Source organism: Polyodon spathula, chromosome 19 (genome assembly GCF_017654505.1).
Source record: "Polyodon spathula isolate WHYD16114869_AA chromosome 19, ASM1765450v1, whole genome shotgun sequence".
Classification (NCBI taxonomy): Eukaryota; Metazoa; Chordata; class Actinopteri; order Acipenseriformes; family Polyodontidae; genus Polyodon; species Polyodon spathula.
In genome coordinates this window covers 29,381,343-29,399,287 of record NC_054552.1, presented here as the reverse complement: position 1 = coordinate 29,399,287, position 17,945 = coordinate 29,381,343, and the positions used below count along the sequence as shown (strand labels likewise).

The window sequence follows — 17,945 nt, the reverse complement described above, 5'->3', positions numbered from 1 at the left end:
TAAAACCGTTTCTCCAGTACATCTCTTGTTAACCGTACGTATTTAATTAATTCGCATTTTTCCGATGCCTGGTGGTTGTACTTACCACCTGTCTGAGGGTCTGTTTGTTTATTATTTTAAACATCTTTCCCAAAATCACTCAATTGCTCTGCTGTCAACCTCTGTCTCCCGGCTAAGGGTAACACACACACTACCGTGAACCAGATCTCGCGAGGGGAAGCACACGTCGACTCGCTTTCTGATTGGTCCTCATACTCAACTCCTGTCAATAAAACTTTATTGGAACCAGACCTCGCGGTGAAGTTACAAAGTCGTTCCAGCAGTGTTTGCAAGAGCGGAGACTCCCGATCGTTTCAAGCCTTGACAGGGCAATATTTTAACGACAGAATGTCTACTGGCGTGGCAGCAGCTTGTTTATGTTTTGGGTTTTTTTTTTTTTTTTTTTTTGTGTGTTTGTTTGTTTTTTGCTAACTGAAGAAAAAATAATATGTTACTGTACAGATCCTAACATATTCTTGAATACATATGTGTTTGTTTAACATGTTCCCTCATCCATAGTTCATCCTTGTTAATAGCACGGATATAGACCTTGCCAGACCTTGTTACACGGTATTCCTCAAAGACAGGCACTGTACCTCCTCGCTGTGCTCTATCAGATATAATAGCCAGAGCCTTTTATTCTTTATTGATCAATATTAATTCACGTATGCTGTTATATTTGATTATGAACCTATTCTTTATTGTGGATACACACAACCAGCTTTGGTCTCCCCTAAAGTGTCGAATTCCTAACTTATTGGACTTTAGTTTACTGATGTAAACAGTGGCGGATCTTAATATCGCCAACCAAAGTTTGTCTTGTATTATATATATATATATATATATATATATATATATATATATTATATTATATATATATATATATATCGCTACAATATATCACCCAGTTTTAGTGGGTCAAAATAACACACGTGGTGAATTTTTTTTTCAATCGAATTCAACACTTGTAGCCTATCAATATATTTTTAAAGCAAGACTTGACATTATTTTTTAAAATAAGTTTGATATAGTTCGCTTCACTGTGATAAATAGTTTTATTTTATTTTATTTTATTTTATTGTTTCAGTTAACTTAAAAATATCTAACTGATCTTGGCCAAATATCAAAAGGTGTAATTTCCTACACCTGTAGAGGGTATGTCTGCCTTTGTCATTCAAGATAATTAGATTCTACAATTTGTTGGTTGAGATTGTAACTACTAAATCTAAAAATCATTTTAAAACTTTTTGATAATCGAAGGTTTTAAGTTTTTTTTTTTTTCTTCTTCTTCTTCTGATATACATGTTTAAATACAGATACGTTCATATTTCCTACTTAATATACTCGGTTTATTTATAAACATAGTTTAAATTACTGTCACGTAGGTATACATTACCTGTATTTTATATAAAATACCAGTCAGGCTTGGATGAAGATTTTAACATGATGTCCATTTCCTCCTTTTGATATCCCTAGTATAAAATGTACCGTATATGCAATGTATTATCTGTGTTACTGAACCATATAGTCACGTCAGTGATGCAATGTTACAGTGTTTTTGTTTTGTTTCACAAAGCAGCGCAGCGACTACATTGTATCCTGGCGTTATTCTACACTTGTAAAGCCTATAGCCATACCATCTTACCGGTATGATGTTCAGAGTTGTGTGCTGTAAACCATAAATCACTTATAGCAAATAAACCTATCGCCCAGGACGCAAAGTAATCAAATCAAATCACATGAATATGTCGATTTCGGGGGCACGAGATAGAAAACGTCACTTTTTTTCCGAACAAGTAGCATTGGCAGCAGATTAGTATTTAAAAAATCCTCAATCCAAGCACATCATTCAGAGATACGTGTATTTGTAAAACAGGTTTATGTTGTCGGCTACTGGAGTTTAATAATACCATTTTGCGGTAATTGTGAATTTGTCCAGTAGAGGTCACTCTTTTCGAGTAGAACTCCAGATTCTGCTCAAAAATTTAAACCAAAACCAAACAAATTTTTTGTTGTTGTTAGTTTCAGACATTGATTCATAACAACGTGTAAACGAATTCAACACAACATCACCAACGTTGCGAACAAGACCTTTAACAAAAATGTCTCCCACTGACATTGTGAAAATATCTATTTATTCCAGCACATTCCAGATACATTAATGTAAATAATTAATTAGTCATCAACTGTTCCTTCACCATAACCCTATTCGTCAATCCTCCGGCTATTACAGGCTTGTAGCATTCAAAGCGAATAGACGTCGGCAAACTGCGTATTTGACCCAACTTTATTAACCCGATAATTACGAGAAAATTGGGAAATCAATTTAACCTTGTTTTTATTTTTTCAACTCCGAAATCACAGAAAATTATATATATATATATATATATATATATATATATATATATATATATATATATATATATATATATATATATATGTGTGTGTGTGTGTGTGTGTGTGTGTGTGTATATATATATATATATATATATATATATATATATATATATATATATATATATATATATATATATATATAGAGAGAGAGAGAGAGAGAGAGAGAGAGAGAGAGAGAGAGAGAGATAGCCAAGGAGAGGAGGAGAGAGGGGAGAGGAGAGAGAGAGAGGGGAGAGAGAGATTCGGTTTAAATAGCGAGAGAGGTTACAATAAACAAAAAAAAAAAATACATTAAAGATTTTAAACTATATAGGCTATATATTTTTAAATATAAAAATATAAGGAAAACTATTTTAATTGTCATATTAGCATCATTAGGTCGGACCGGATATTCATTTCATTTTACTAATGCTGAATAAAACTGAACTTGACTGAGTTCGATTTTTGGGGGGACCACGTGTCTGGTGTTTTTCTCTTTGTATTTTGTCATGTTCAGGAAAAAAAAAAAAAAAAAAAAAAAAAATCATGATTTAGATTTTCCGTTATTGTCAGCATTGTTGAAAATATAATCAATTATTGTAGGCCAATCATTGTTTGTTTAATTCGCATGTTATCATATGTAAATTCTGTATGTATTTGGCAGACGCCTTTATCCAAGGCAAAACAGGCAAAAAAAAAAAAAAAAAAGCGTCATATAATACAAGAATACATTTTCATCGACTGGAATAAAATAACTCTTTGTTCGGCAGTGATTACACGTTTATGATTTTTTTTTTTTAAATAAAATAATTTAGCTACTACTTAAACATGAAATTAGTATACACGACTTTCATCTCGTTCAATATGGTGATTTTTTTTTTCATAAATCCAAATTTAATGTATAGCCGCTATTGTAGGCTATAACACACACACACACATATATATATATATATATATATATATATATATATATACACACACACACACACAACCATATTATAATGCATTCGTTTTTTAACAGTAGGCTATGTATTTAGCCCTAAGTATAGTCCAATCTAGTTGCAATACGTTTCTTCTTCCTACATGTATTATATATTCCTATAGGATGGCTGCTCTTTTGAAAAGTCGGATTTGTTGAACTGAGTGTATTCGATCCATTGTCCTCCCTTCACCAATAACTTCACAGGTCTTCTTTTTGCTCCCAGTTGACGTGCCCGGGTCCCAGCTTGCGCGTGACGTCACGCTGCGTGTGGGACCTTGCAGACACCCACTCACTCTAGTCTTGGGATAGAAGTCCTCAGTGAGCAAGGGACTGGGCAGCCAGCTTTCTACTTGTTTTTATACATTACACACTCCTTCACCCGTCCTGTATGGTGGATATCATTTTCAACTCTTCTTTCTTGGGTGATATGGGGGATCATTCCAAAAGTAAGTACACCTTTGTATTTGTCAAAATGATTATCTATTTACAGTGTGTGTTTTATTATTTTAATTGCACGCTTCAGAATATGAATTCTGGTAAACTACTACCTGCTACAATACAAAGCGCTGTGTGTTCGCGTTCCCAAACGCACGCACCAAGCGTAGTTGCAGTTAGCATTTGCTATTTATTACAAACCAACAGTGTTTAATCTATTTTATTAAATGTATTTTATTATTTATATTCTGAACAGTAGGATGTACACCAGCCTACATTTTTATTTGCCAAACTGCAATGTAAAAACACTTTCCATATCTAAATGTATTACAAAAATATATTTTTCTCAATGACAACGTTGTAGGTGCCTTCATAAATAAAGAGAGATATACCGGTACTGTGTGCTCTATAGTGGGGAGGTTGGATTCATAGCATTGTGAAGATGGAATATTGTACACATCGTTTTACATGATTTTGTATGTCAGCAATAATGTTTCCTATAAACACACATAAATGCATAGAACAACAACAAAAAAAAAAGACTATATCCAAAATTATCAAATTTATTATCAAACTATTTTGACCTTTATACGCACGATTACAGTATGCAAAGAAGAAGCGGGCAGATAAAAATGCTTTCAAAATATAGTGACATTTAACCTGCTCTTGTTAGAGAAGTCTGGAATTGCCATGTGTGTGGGCTGTGGAAGTCAGATCCATGACCAATACATCTTGAGGGTCTCCCCGGACTTGGAGTGGCATGCTGCCTGTTTAAAGTGCGCAGAGTGCAGCCAGTACCTGGACGAGTCGTGCACTTGCTTCGTCAGGGACGGCAAAACATACTGCAAGAGAGATTATGTCAGGTGAGAATTTTAACAACAAACACCAGCTTGTGAGAACGCTCATGGCAATTAGAGAGGATCAGTCCCAGGCCTGATAAAACAAGTAGAATGAAGTATAGGACCGCGTATATCAGCGTCCCATATTGCGGACTCTTTTTACGGAGAAAAATGTTATAATTTATGTTTGTAAATCATGTATTATCTGAAAAAAATACTGTAAAGCATATTAAGATATATTCACATCTTCATATACACTATTCCTTAACTTCAAATGATTAAAGAAAAATACATATTTGTGTTTAAAATGTGATGTTAGGATAAACAGCATCTATAATTATTCTAAAATGCATTATATTTTTTATAGCATGTTGAATTAAACTTATCAAAAACATAATTAGTTTTCAAAACTGCACAAAATAAATAGCATTATAAAAAAATGTGCAGTGTTAATCATAATACTCTGCATTATCGATAAATATGATATGCTGTCATTCGGTATATGGATTGTATATTTGTAATGCATAAAACAAACAAAAAGGTTCAGACCACCGCAATAGTTTTTACAAAAGTTTTTTTTTTTTTTTTTTTTTTTTTTTTTTTAGTATCAGTGTAGAATGAACATCTTACAATAAAGCATATAGTGTCGAATTTCACAATTAATTTGTTAAATATATATATATATATCTATAGGCCTACAGGGAGATTTCCGGATGTATTTCTATAGGCCAATAATGGTGATGGCTACAATATTGTTATAATTCCTTTTTCCATATAAGGTATATTTATTTGATATATATATATATTAAAAACAAAAAAAAATATATATATATATATATATATATATATATATATATATATATATATCTATATATTATATATATATATATAAGCTGTAGACATCTGTATACACAGTTACTATACACAGTTATTTTTGCTTTTTTGCCAGCATTTTTTAAATATTGCAATAGTGTCTTAAAGTTGTGTAATGAACCACAGTTTTTAATGTTTTTTTTTTTTTTTTTTTCAGGTTGTTCGGTATAAAATGCGCAAAATGCAACGCTGGTTTCAGCAGCAGTGACCTGGTAATGCGAGCTCGAGACAACGTGTATCACATCGAATGCTTCAGGTGCTCGGTTTGCAGCAGACAGCTCCTGCCCGGGGACGAGTTCTCCCTGCGGGAAGAGGAACTTCTATGCCGGGCTGATCACAGTCTGCTCCTGGACAGAAGCTCTGCAGGAAGCCCCCTCAGCCCGGGACACATTCACTCCAACAGATCTCTTCATATGACAGGTAAACCTTTGCTATACTGTCTCTGGAACTCTTAGGAGTAAGGACAATGTTACAACCCGCTTTAATTGGATTGATGTAAGAAAATGCGTGTTTGTAGATTTATACATGTTCTGCTAAATGCAAAAGTAAATGAGCTTCAATCTGCACACGCTAAAATAAAATAACAAAAAAACAAAAATCAAAACGTTGCGCTGCAGATAGGTTATATATACAATGCATGTACAGTTATCAATAATATTACTATACTTTTAACGAACCAAGACATTTTTAATGCATACTATATATATATATACACACACACACACACACACACACACACACACACACACACACACACACACACATATTATAGTATATATATATATATATATAGATATATATAATAGATATATATATATATATACAGTTAGAAGAATAACATTGTTCAGTGAAGAAGCAAGACATGTAGCCTATTGCTGATGTTTTAAAAATATTTTAAAATCAATAATCTTCAAGGTCTCAATTAGTACTTTTTAAAATGTGTGTTTTTAACGTCAGTACATTGCAATAAGAAAAATAACTTAGCATTATTATTATTAAATAATCCATTTGCATAAGCACCCGCTGTTTAAAAACAAAACAAAAAACAATCTTGCGTGCTGACTGACCATTTTGATGACAGCAGTCATCACTTTCTCTTCGTCAATAGGCTAAGAAAATAATTGTAGATAACTTTATCTTAAAATACTCCCGAGAAAGAAGTCCAAGTCCCCCTTTTTAATTAGATTTAAACTGTTGTAAAATGTTCTGGGATATAGAATGTTAAAACCCGTGGAGAATGTATGTCTTTAAAAAGCTGGTTCAATAATTCATTGTGTTATTTTTGCATGCAATAAATAACGCATCATTCGTGTAAAACCCTTCCTATTATAGACCTGTATGGGTGCTATTTATTTCAATAATGTAATTTAGTAAGTATAGTATCAGTACATTCAGCGTGTCTCGTTTAAATGCAGGCATGTCGGCTGTAGGTACCTACAGTTACAGTAAATACTTCGTTTGTTCGATTAAGGAAAACACATGCATTTGTTAAATCTCTGATTAAGAATAACACAGCTTGTATTGCAACCTCCGCTGTCCTTAATCGAACACTTTATCTTAATTTGTACATATGTCGTGTAACCCTTACAAATCCGGTTTGTTTTCCATGCAGTAGACCTCTGTAACAGTTCCTCAAGATCTTGGACATGAACAGCCGACACCAGTTACGATAACAATGATTTCAGTTGATTGATGAGCTTTACACATTGTTGTCGCTTATATATCTCAATTATACAATAACCAAACATATACATTGTATGTGTTCCCCATCTCCCCAATATTACTATACAATCACCAAGTTATCCTAATCCATACATGGTCTGATACTGTCTGCTGTTGTAATCTCTTATAATCACAGTTTAGAAGCGCTTTTATTTTAAGACCAGCTCGATTTCAACGATGTTGTCGGTAAAAACAAAACAAAAAAGGGTTCTGGTCACAAGGTACATTTGGTCGTTTGATCGTGTAGGTTATATAGGCGCCTGCGGGCATGTGCAGTGATCTGAGTTTGCTAGTCTAACTGAATGCTTTTGGCTTTAAGTCATAAATGGCTCAATATATATACAGAGATCACAAGAAAAGAAACTCCGAGCATTCTTGTTTAAACAATAGAGAGAGTTGTTCTTTATATATATATATATATATATATATATATATATGATATATATATATATATATATATATATAGATATATATATATTTATTGTTTTTACTGTGTTTATTCGTGTTTATTCGTTTTTAAACGTTTACTTTATACAGACTAGCAGTGTAACACAAACATTTTTTTTTTTTTTTTTTTTACTGGTTATTGTACTTACATTTGCCAACTTGCAATATTAATTTACAGAAAAAAAGATTACAGAGTTTTTTCTGTATTTTTGTGCAGATCAAAACAGTTCTGTGTATAATATTTTTTTATGCTGTGTTGCGTGCCTGCTTTGATTGGTTTTTTAATCTGCCCACTGCATTCTTTGTCAGCAGAAGATTGCTTAAGTTTGTGTCATTCTTTATAACAAAGTATTATCTCTTCATATTCACTGCTGTTGTTTTTGTTATAGAATTCAGGGGCTAGGAATTATAATTCTATAAATAATGTATTATATCCCATTCTTATTGCATGTTGTGCAAACATTGTGGATGCATTTTTATGATTTCTGTCTGGCTATAAAATGTGCATTTGATGAATATTGGAAATACTGTTTTAATATTGGGGCCATAGTCTACTAGCAAACAGTAGGTGAGTACTGCTATAAATAGAAACCAGTTTGGACTCTATAAGTCAGTTAATATCTTCCATGGAGGATTTTTCTTGAAAAAAAAAAAAAAAAAAAAAAAAAAAAAAAGCATTGGCTCCAAATGTTTCGTAATGCATACCATACATTAACAGTTTATATAGAAAGTGGATATGCAGGGTCTGTGTGACCAGCCAGACAAAACAATAGCATAGGCCAGGACTGCAACCCCCCCCCCCCCCCCCCCCCCCCCCCCCTCCACACTCACACCCCAAACCCCAAGCACACACACACACACACCCCAAACCCAAACACCACACACACACACACACACACACCCCAAACCCCAAGCACACACACACACACACACACAAACCCCAAACACCACACACACACACACACACACACACCCACACACACACACACACACACACACACACCCCAAACACACACACACACACACACACACACACACACACACACACACACACACACACACACACACACACACACACACACACCCACACACACACACACACACACACACACACACACACACACACACACACACACACACACACACACACACACACACACACACACACATACACACACACACACACACACACACACACACACACACACACACAACACACACACACACACACACACACACACACACACACACACACACACACACACACACACACACACACACACACACACACACACACACACACACACACACACACACACACACACACACACACACACACACACACACAAACACACACCCCTCCCCCAAACCCCAACCACACACACATCCCAAACCCCAATCACACATTTTGCTCTCATAAAAAAGGTTTACATTTTTCAATGGAGTGCAGGGCCCAGTTTTCTCTATTTAATGCATTGTTTGTAAAGGTCTGCTGAAGATTTGTTGAAATGTAGCCTATATGCCAGGATTCTTATATATTAGGCTATACAAATGTCAATGGACAACCCAAATGGAACAGAGTTGTTTTGAAATTTTGTAACTGAAGAATTCTCTTTAGCAGACCCGGTGTCAGCCCGACAGCCCTCGCTCAGATCACACGTCCATAAACAGACAGAGAAAACCACTCGTGTGCGGACTGTTCTCAACGAGAAGCAGCTTCACACCTTGCGGACCTGCTACAATGCCAACCCGAGGCCAGACGCCCTTATGAAGGAACAGCTGGTTGAAATGACTGGCCTGAGTCCGAGAGTCATCAGAGTGTGGTTTCAGAACAAACGCTGCAAAGACAAGAAGAGATCCATCTTCATGAAGCAACTCCAGCAGCAACAGCAGAACGACAAAACTGTAGGTATTGTGAAAGCTAAACAGTGACATTATACTCAAGGTGTGCATGCAGCCTACATGGGCTAGGGTGGGGGGGTGCTGGGGGCTGAGAGGAGGCTTGGGAGGATGAATGTTATGCATGCTCCCATCCAGCAAAGGCGTTACATCAAATACCATATGCAGTTTAAGTTTAGTTGGGAAGCTCTATAATTTATGCATATACATTTGCTAACCACATATATAATATGCCTATAGAATAGTCCTACATTTCAATGTTCCCTATCTATCTGGAAAGAAGAAACGACCTGCTGGTTTAAAAAAAAAACAGCTCTAAAGGTTATAGCTTAAAGTTTGTGAAACTTAACGACTTTACAGGGATTGTTAAAAAGGTTTTATTTAAAAAGGAAAATTGCTAAGATATGTCAAGTAGGCCTAACTAATCTATGACCTCAGATGACATGAAAAGGCTCCAGTCCTTTCTAGCGAGTCCGGATTGCCCCATTATGTTTATGTTTCTCAATCAGTTAAATTATGCTTTGTGAATTATATCTCGCTGGATGATAACCTATTCAAAACGTTCATGTTGAATGTAGGCCTACAGTATCTTCATTTGCAGATAATGAAAATTCTATCGGCAGTGCGACATTAGAATTCAGCTCAGTGCGTAATGGTAGCTTTGCAGTCCAAAAGTCATTGCACACACAGGTACCACAAAACAAACTGCATGAAGGGAAGGCTACACCTGTACTGTACACACGTAAGGCCTACAGTGTGTGTGTTCTATCTCAATAGATAGACCTTAGCAAGTAGGCCTGAAGTTACATTTGAAACCGTTCTAATTCTACTTATCTCTAACACCTTCTTTGAATGTTTTAATGAACAGTGAAGGGTAGGCAGGGATGCCCAGATCTATGTGTGATTCAGACTCTATAACAATTGGTGTGTTAATAGTCGAGGTGTTTAATTTTGTCATGATTTTTTTTCTGTTGGTGTGCTTCCCTTAGAGCCTGCAGGGACTAACTGGGACTCCGCTGGTAGCTGGCAGTCCAATCCGACATGACAATGCTGTTCAAGGGAACACGGTGGAGGTCCAGACCTACCAACCACCATGGAAAGCCCTGAGTGAATTTGCCTTGCAGAGTGACCTGGACCAACCTGCCTTTCAACAGCTGGTAAGTCAAACAGAGAGCGAGCCGAGCCCATTCGTTTTTGACATCCACTTGTTCCACATTTGCGACCACTTGCTACATATGGATTCCAGTGTAGTCTTTGGACTTTCTTTGGAACAAATTTTGTTATATGGTTATAATGGGTAAAGCACTTTTTTAAAAGTTATAAATGTAACCCTAAAAAGTTCTATATAAATGGGATGTCTTAATAAAGTTTTGCTCCGAAGCTGTGTACAGAGATTGGGAAATCAGATCTTCTGAAATCAGATCTTCTGAAATCAGATTTTCTGAAATGGGCTGTGGCTGTAGTGCAAGTATAATTTACTAGTGATCAAGTACAGTGCGCTTAGCGTTTTAGCATAGTCTGTTAGTAATACACATCTTATCTATTTGCACAGATAAACTGTGCGCTGTGTACGAGAAGTATGTATTTCATACCGTTTACTTGGAAAAATTTCTACAGGTCAAATGTATCTCATTAACATAACAATAATAATAATAATAATAATAATAATAAATAATAAATAATAATAATAAAAAATCCGCAATGGAGACGTTTCCTGAATAAATAACATAGTGTTAAAAATATAACATATTCGGTATTCGGGTAATTCTGAAACATTACCAGTTTGTTTTTTGTTTGCCAACTAAGTGGAGCGCATCCACTTTTAAACGCTCCGTGAATATACTTGCCCTTTATATTATCTGAAATCAGATTATTTATTATTTATTTATTTATTTATTTATTTTCGCTTTGGCAACTCTTGCACGGGTATAACTGTTCTAACATAATGAGGTGCAGAATGAAAACCCTGAACGCTTTCCAGGTGATAATATTTCATACGGGTCAATGTGTTTCCTCAATAAGTGATTACAGAAGAAAAAAGGTGAAGTAACCGCAGAGTAGTCAGTTGTACAGTGGCATGTATTTTGACAGTGTTAAACATATAGTAATCAGTCTGCCCGCGTATCCATTTATTACAAGGTATGTGGCTCCAGCGCGTGAAGTAAAGCTATTAGGGCCAATAACTTTAGTATTTACATTCATTAATACGTTTTTTGTAAGACCCTGGTCATTAATATTCGTTTTGATTATGCGAGTCCAACAATTTATTTATTTATTTAATCTGGCCAACTTTAACAAAATGATATATATATATATATATATATATATATATATATATATATATATATATATATATATATATATATATATATATATAGATAGATAGATAGATAGATAGATTGAATTCAATTATTTCGAGATGGGGGTTGTAAAATGGTTGAGTATGGATAGTGGACAGACTAGTTCTCATTTTAATTAAATGTGTGTCTTTCATCCCAGGTGTCTTTTTCCGAGTCCGGTTCCTTGGGTAATTCTTCTGGCAGTGATGTGACTTCTTTGTCATCCCAGTTACCAGACACTCCGAACAGCATGGTACCGAGCCCCGTGGAGACGTGAGGCCGAGCGAGGAGCAACAGGTTCCGGAGCCAGCATGTTCCCACTGCCCCGCATGAGAACATACCAGTCTTAGCTCATCGCAACATCAAAATCGTTTATATTTTTCATTGGAAAACAAAGATGATGTGACTTGAAAGCTACTATAACATTGAACATTGTCCTGGAAACTTGAGACACGGTCCAGCATTGTTGGGATGCCCTTGTCTAGAACTTGGTTTAATTTCATTGGACTCCACGGTACAGGAACAATCCAACTCTTCCGAAGGATGTATAAACCAGCCTTCCTGAAATTGGCGGAGAGCCAGTCACTCATCTCGACTGAAACTTGTCATTCGGACCATTGTCTTGTTGCTTCAACACGTGACACTGTTCTGTTCCTCCCGTGCTCGTTCCTGACTTCAGAAACCCTTCCCCGTGTTTGTCTTAATTCGCATGATTGACGGAGATGATGTAAAACAGACTATTGTTGTAAAATATTTTATCTTATGGATGGAGGGCAGATTGTTTGAGCCTCTAAAGAACACAAGTAAGTTATTGTTATTTATTGTCATAACAGCAGTTTCGAACGACAGGGATTGATATTTGATCTTTAATAAAACGTTGTAAATGCTGTTTCTTGTCGGAAAACTTGATTTCACATACACGGGTCTGTCGGCTGCTTTTTGCACCGTCAATTCTAACTCTATTAAACAGATTAGCAATGGGCGAATGGGTTTGGGTTGAATTCTACAACACGCACCGTTGAAAGATGGAAGTCAGACTCCCCAGTAGTTAATTAAGCTGTTGGCAAACCGCCCACCTTGTTTAATTGAGATACAATTTAAAATAGTTACATGCTTTCCTTCCCTGTGCTACTGTGGGCCAGATCCACAACGCATTTGCCTACAGCTATATTTGCACGTTTTTTTTTTTTTTTTACATTATTATTTTTTTTAACATACTAATGTTACTGAACTAACAAGAAACAACAAGGTGCACGTATACGCTCCTAAAATAACTCCCTGTGTTATTTATTTAAAACGTTTTAACTGCAACGTTTTATTTTCTTTATAGATTAAAACACATGTTAACTTAACATGGTGGTAAATTATTTCTGAATATAGTCCCGGATCTCACTGCCACGTATTTAGCAAATGACAATTTTAAAAACAAAGAAACAAGCAATGCTGGTGTAATATTTGTGTTAATGTTGCATATAGGTAATCTTTGCGTATAGGTCATGGTAAGAACAATCATGACATGTTTGATTTGTCCCAGACCATCAAGATTATGATCAGGGCGCTGGGAAAAGAATGAAGATACTGCATAATTAATCTATAAAATACACTTTACCCAAAGAGGTGTAGACAGATGCGTTTTATACCGTTAAAATGATTGTACTCCTCTGCGCTACCGTGTTCATTTGACACAGTTCCTCCACACAACTGGAAGTGGTCAGACTTATTGAAATATTTTATGGAAGTATTAAGATACACTTTCTTTTGCTGACGACTTGTCTCTTATCAAATTTTAATATGCATAACAGTTTGCACTGTCTATAAGTCATGAACAGCAGCTTACAAGAAGCTGGAACCTGTACCGCTGAATTATGCCTGTATGGAAATAAATTAACAAGGTAACGTAATAACTTGAAGCAAGGATACTCGATTACAAATGCCGTGTAGAGAAATTAAAAAGGATTACAGTACATGCTTTTTAGTAATAACTGTATGGATATTTAGTACCGCATTAAAACACGATTTCCCTGTCTCCCTATTTTTTGTATTTGGATTTTAACTTTTCCTAACAGTGGTATTATTTTCGGAGCTGTTTTGCATCAGGTGTATCTCGATTCTTTGAGTGGTCGAACGTTAAACAAACATTTAAAAGGCGGGTGGAAGTGACTATAAGAACTCATTTACTGTTACAACATACATTTTTCTTAACAATGCCGTACCTGGTTCACATTGCTGACTTTTCATCAAAACTATTTGACTTACAATTGGGTAACACATTCCGTGTTGCTTGAAGATTCAGTTTGATTTGACATGTGGCATATGAAATGTTTTAAAAACGAAGATACATGTCTGTTTAGAAAAAGGGAACATTTTAACTTATACATACGCTCAACTAAAATAAGACCCACACAAACTAATAACACATGGTCAATTTAGAAACGTACTGGCCACAACACACAAGACTGGGATAACCATAAGTGCACGTCCAAGCCTTTCATTCGTAAATCCGTTTTAAGCATGGCTAACCCTTTAAGTGCTGGTGCAAACAAAAATGAATTCGGGGGTAAGCTGGTCCTCAGGCCGCCTCTGCAGATTTTGATGGGATCGACCCAGTTTCACTTGTTACGTCACAAGTCTAGACAGCGGACAAGGATCGGCGGCTTCTTATCTGCGCTTGGCATCACCTGCAAACGATACACTGAATGAAGCCACAACAAACCCACTTGTTTCTTTCACAGGAGGTTGTATTGAAGGGAAGTCCATCTCCCAGACCCACTCTGGCGTGTCTACGGTTTATTTCCATTCGATCGCAGGGTCCGGGCTGGGAGTCGCCGCTGGCCACAGAATGCCCAGGTCAACCCGGATTGACATTTCAGACCTCAACAATTTGTTTCTGAGGGTCGGCTTTGTGATCGCAGGAAATAACAGTTACTTGAAATCTCCAGGAGACTTCGGGGCATAGATGGAAATTTAAGACTGGTGTTTTCATTCAACGACTTATTTAACCCGTTCGCTTCCAACAACAGGGCCATAAACGAACGACCTTTGTTTTTAGGGATATCTATCTATCTATCTATCTCTCTCTTATAAAAACACATTTATAATATTTTGTCATTTTTTCTTTTATTTTGATTGATTAATTGATTGCTTTGTTATAGGGAGGATGAGTTAATGATCGGTAGTAATTCAGACACAAGTTCTAACGGCAGATGATCACTTTAATTCTTTCATGGCCTTCAGGAAACAATTCAGCTATAAGAGACGAGAGCGGAGAGGAGGCGGGGCGCCTCTTACTACCGCCTTCACCACACAGACTGACCCAACTCGAACTTTCAGAGACCCTTAAAAAATAACAAATATTAAGAGTTTGAGTGTTATTAGAGCGGAGTCATGGAGCTATACCCTATTCCTGATTAATATAAATTCAGGGAACTGTATTTTTTTTTTTAAATGTTACCCTATATACCATTAGGTTTATGAGAATAATCTCTGACATTTTACATAAAACTATTTGTAAAATCTGTACACGAACCCATATCCTAAACTACAGGCTGATAGACTTCATTATTGAAGTTATGTGTGTTTGTAATTTGTAAAATAAATAAATAAATAAATAAATAAATAAATAAATAATAATAATAATAATAATAATAATAATAATAATAATAATAATAATAATAATAATAATAATAATAATATTTAACGTTTCTGGAACATATTTAGGTGTTTAGGCTATAAGACATGGACTATGTTATAGTCCTATCTAGGCCTGCATTTCATCAGAGTCAACACAATGATAACGTGGGATTCAATGTATGTGTGAATATGACAATATACAAACAGGGAGGGGTGCTACATTTCTGATAAAAACACGCTGAAACATGCAACAGCATGTTTACTTTCCTATACCAAGAACTATTGAAGCACTTGTTTTCCTCACAAATAAGCGTTAATCGTTCGCAATTTATCATGACTGACACTAGTTAATATGGGTATAAAGGAACCTCGTTTAACACTTCCACGAAATCACGCATGCGTTGCTATTTATTTGACAAAATAACCTGATTTTCAAAAATGGTCATTTTTTTTTTTTTTTTTCTGTCACCCAAATCTCAAAAGGGTGGATTGTGGCAGTTAAAATACTACACATTGACCCCTCCCCCTCTCCACCCACCTCCGCAGATCTCAACCATGTAAGGACTTTAAAGCAAAGATTAAAACAAGATGTTTGTATACACCTGGGAATCAAAAGCTCCCACACTGCGGAATGCAAAAAAATAAATGCGAAGTGGTAGGTCATTCTTATCTACAACATTATGTATAGCACACAAGTTTAAGATCGTGCTTGACATTAAGGGTAAAATAAGAAAAAGTCTGGAGGCTGTTGAAAATGGTTTATGAAAAGGGAGATTGGCTAGAATGGGCGAATTTAAACTGGGTTACTTGGGACGTTCTGAACCTTTTCTAAAATACTCGTCGCGTTATTATTATTATTATTATTATTATTATTTATTATTATTATTATTATATTATTATTATTTAGTATTATCGTATGAGCGAATTAGTCAAATATATCAGTTTTATTGGAAAAGGAGGTATTTCTAACCAAGATTTTTTTTTAAATTAGGGTTCTAAAAGTCAAATTTCTGCGGGGTTAAAAAATTTTTTGTTTCTTATATTTACTTTAATGAAACAATGCTGGTATAGAATGAAATTAAAATATTGTGCATTTTTATTTACTTATTTTTTTTATAATAAAAGTGTGGTCCAAAAGTAAGCTTACGTCTTTATTCAAGAGACAACGTTTATTATATATTATTAATTATATTATATATATAATATATATATATATATATAATATATAATATATATTATGTATATGTGTGTGTTACACCACACACACACAGTGAGCTAACAGCCAAATAAACAGTCAAATAAAACACTATTCACAAAACTTTACGTGTATATACATCTGTTTGTTATGGATAACAAATACAGACCACGGTTTCAAGAGAAAACGTAGGAATTATTAGTCAAATTAAGTTGAATTACGTCTACAAAAGCATGTGCGTGAATCTAATATATATATATATATATATATCTATATATATATATATATATATATATATATATATATATACACCACACACACACACACACACATACATACATACATGCAATTAGTTAATTGCATGACTTGGTATGAGCATCAGACAAAACCATCAGGCGTCAATGCCAAAGTGAACTCATCACGTTAAATATTTTAAAACGTTTAAATAAACACGTTTTTCACTCAACACCACATACAAACCCAATTCAAGCAACAACGGGGTATTATAAATATTTGGCATTTGCAACAGTGTACGGTATTCAGTAAAATACATCTTAACACATCTCTGAAACATACAGCTTATCACAACTTTGCTTCCTTCAACAACACGATTTAACTGAGCAAATCAGAGCTTGAAAATTAAATTGACACGCCAAAGCAGATTCATATTTTAGAAATAATTACAATTGAGTACATTCGCCGAGGTATGGTTATGATCGAAGGCTGTTTACTGTACCAGACTGTTCTGCCTGCAATTACCGTCAATCAATCTGAATATCGTGCTCCCGAAGTCTCTCTCAAAGATTTGCTATTCAGTAGTACATTGAAAACAGGCCACTGCAGATCATATTAATTGAAATGACAGATTATATGACTGCATTATTGCTTGATCCAAGAAAACAGCCGTTATTCTTACTGTGGTCGATGACATTTAGTTTTGTACATGAATATAAAATTGACCCCGGTAAGACCAAAGGTCCAATTCCCCATTGCTTATACCATGACCTAGAACGGAACATCTTATATTTTTTACACAATGTCTCCTTAATTCTAAGGTTATTGCCTGGCTCCGCTGTTATAAATCCCTACACCTTTACACAGCAAATGGCCTTGAGGTCATAGGCATCGAAATGAAATTGTAAGCGCTGAGCTTTTGTTGCCAAAACAAG

General features: G+C 35.2%; 1 protein-coding gene across 3 annotated transcripts; it reads left to right on the top strand.

Moving 5' to 3' along the window:
* Positions 1 to 3,734: 3,734 nt before the first annotated feature.
* On the top strand, positions 3,735 to 12,796 carry LOC121294754 (insulin gene enhancer protein ISL-3). Of its 3 annotated transcripts, none has more exons than XM_041218821.1 (6): positions 3,735 to 3,843; positions 4,506 to 4,695; positions 5,702 to 5,964; positions 9,335 to 9,618; positions 10,602 to 10,769; positions 12,112 to 12,796. In XM_041218821.1, exons 1-6 carry the CDS (start codon positions 3,786 to 3,788, stop codon positions 12,226 to 12,228), a joined length of 1,080 nt encoding a protein of 359 aa, XP_041074755.1. In that variant the 5' UTR covers positions 3,735 to 3,785; the 3' UTR covers positions 12,229 to 12,796. The 3 variants fall into 3 exon arrangements, with proteins under 3 accessions (XP_041074755.1, XP_041074756.1, XP_041074754.1); XM_041218822.1 differs by having other exon boundaries at positions 9,332 to 9,618; positions 12,181 to 12,796; XM_041218820.1 differs by having other exon boundaries at positions 9,332 to 9,618.
* The last annotated feature ends 5,149 nt before the right edge of the window (positions 12,797 to 17,945 follow it).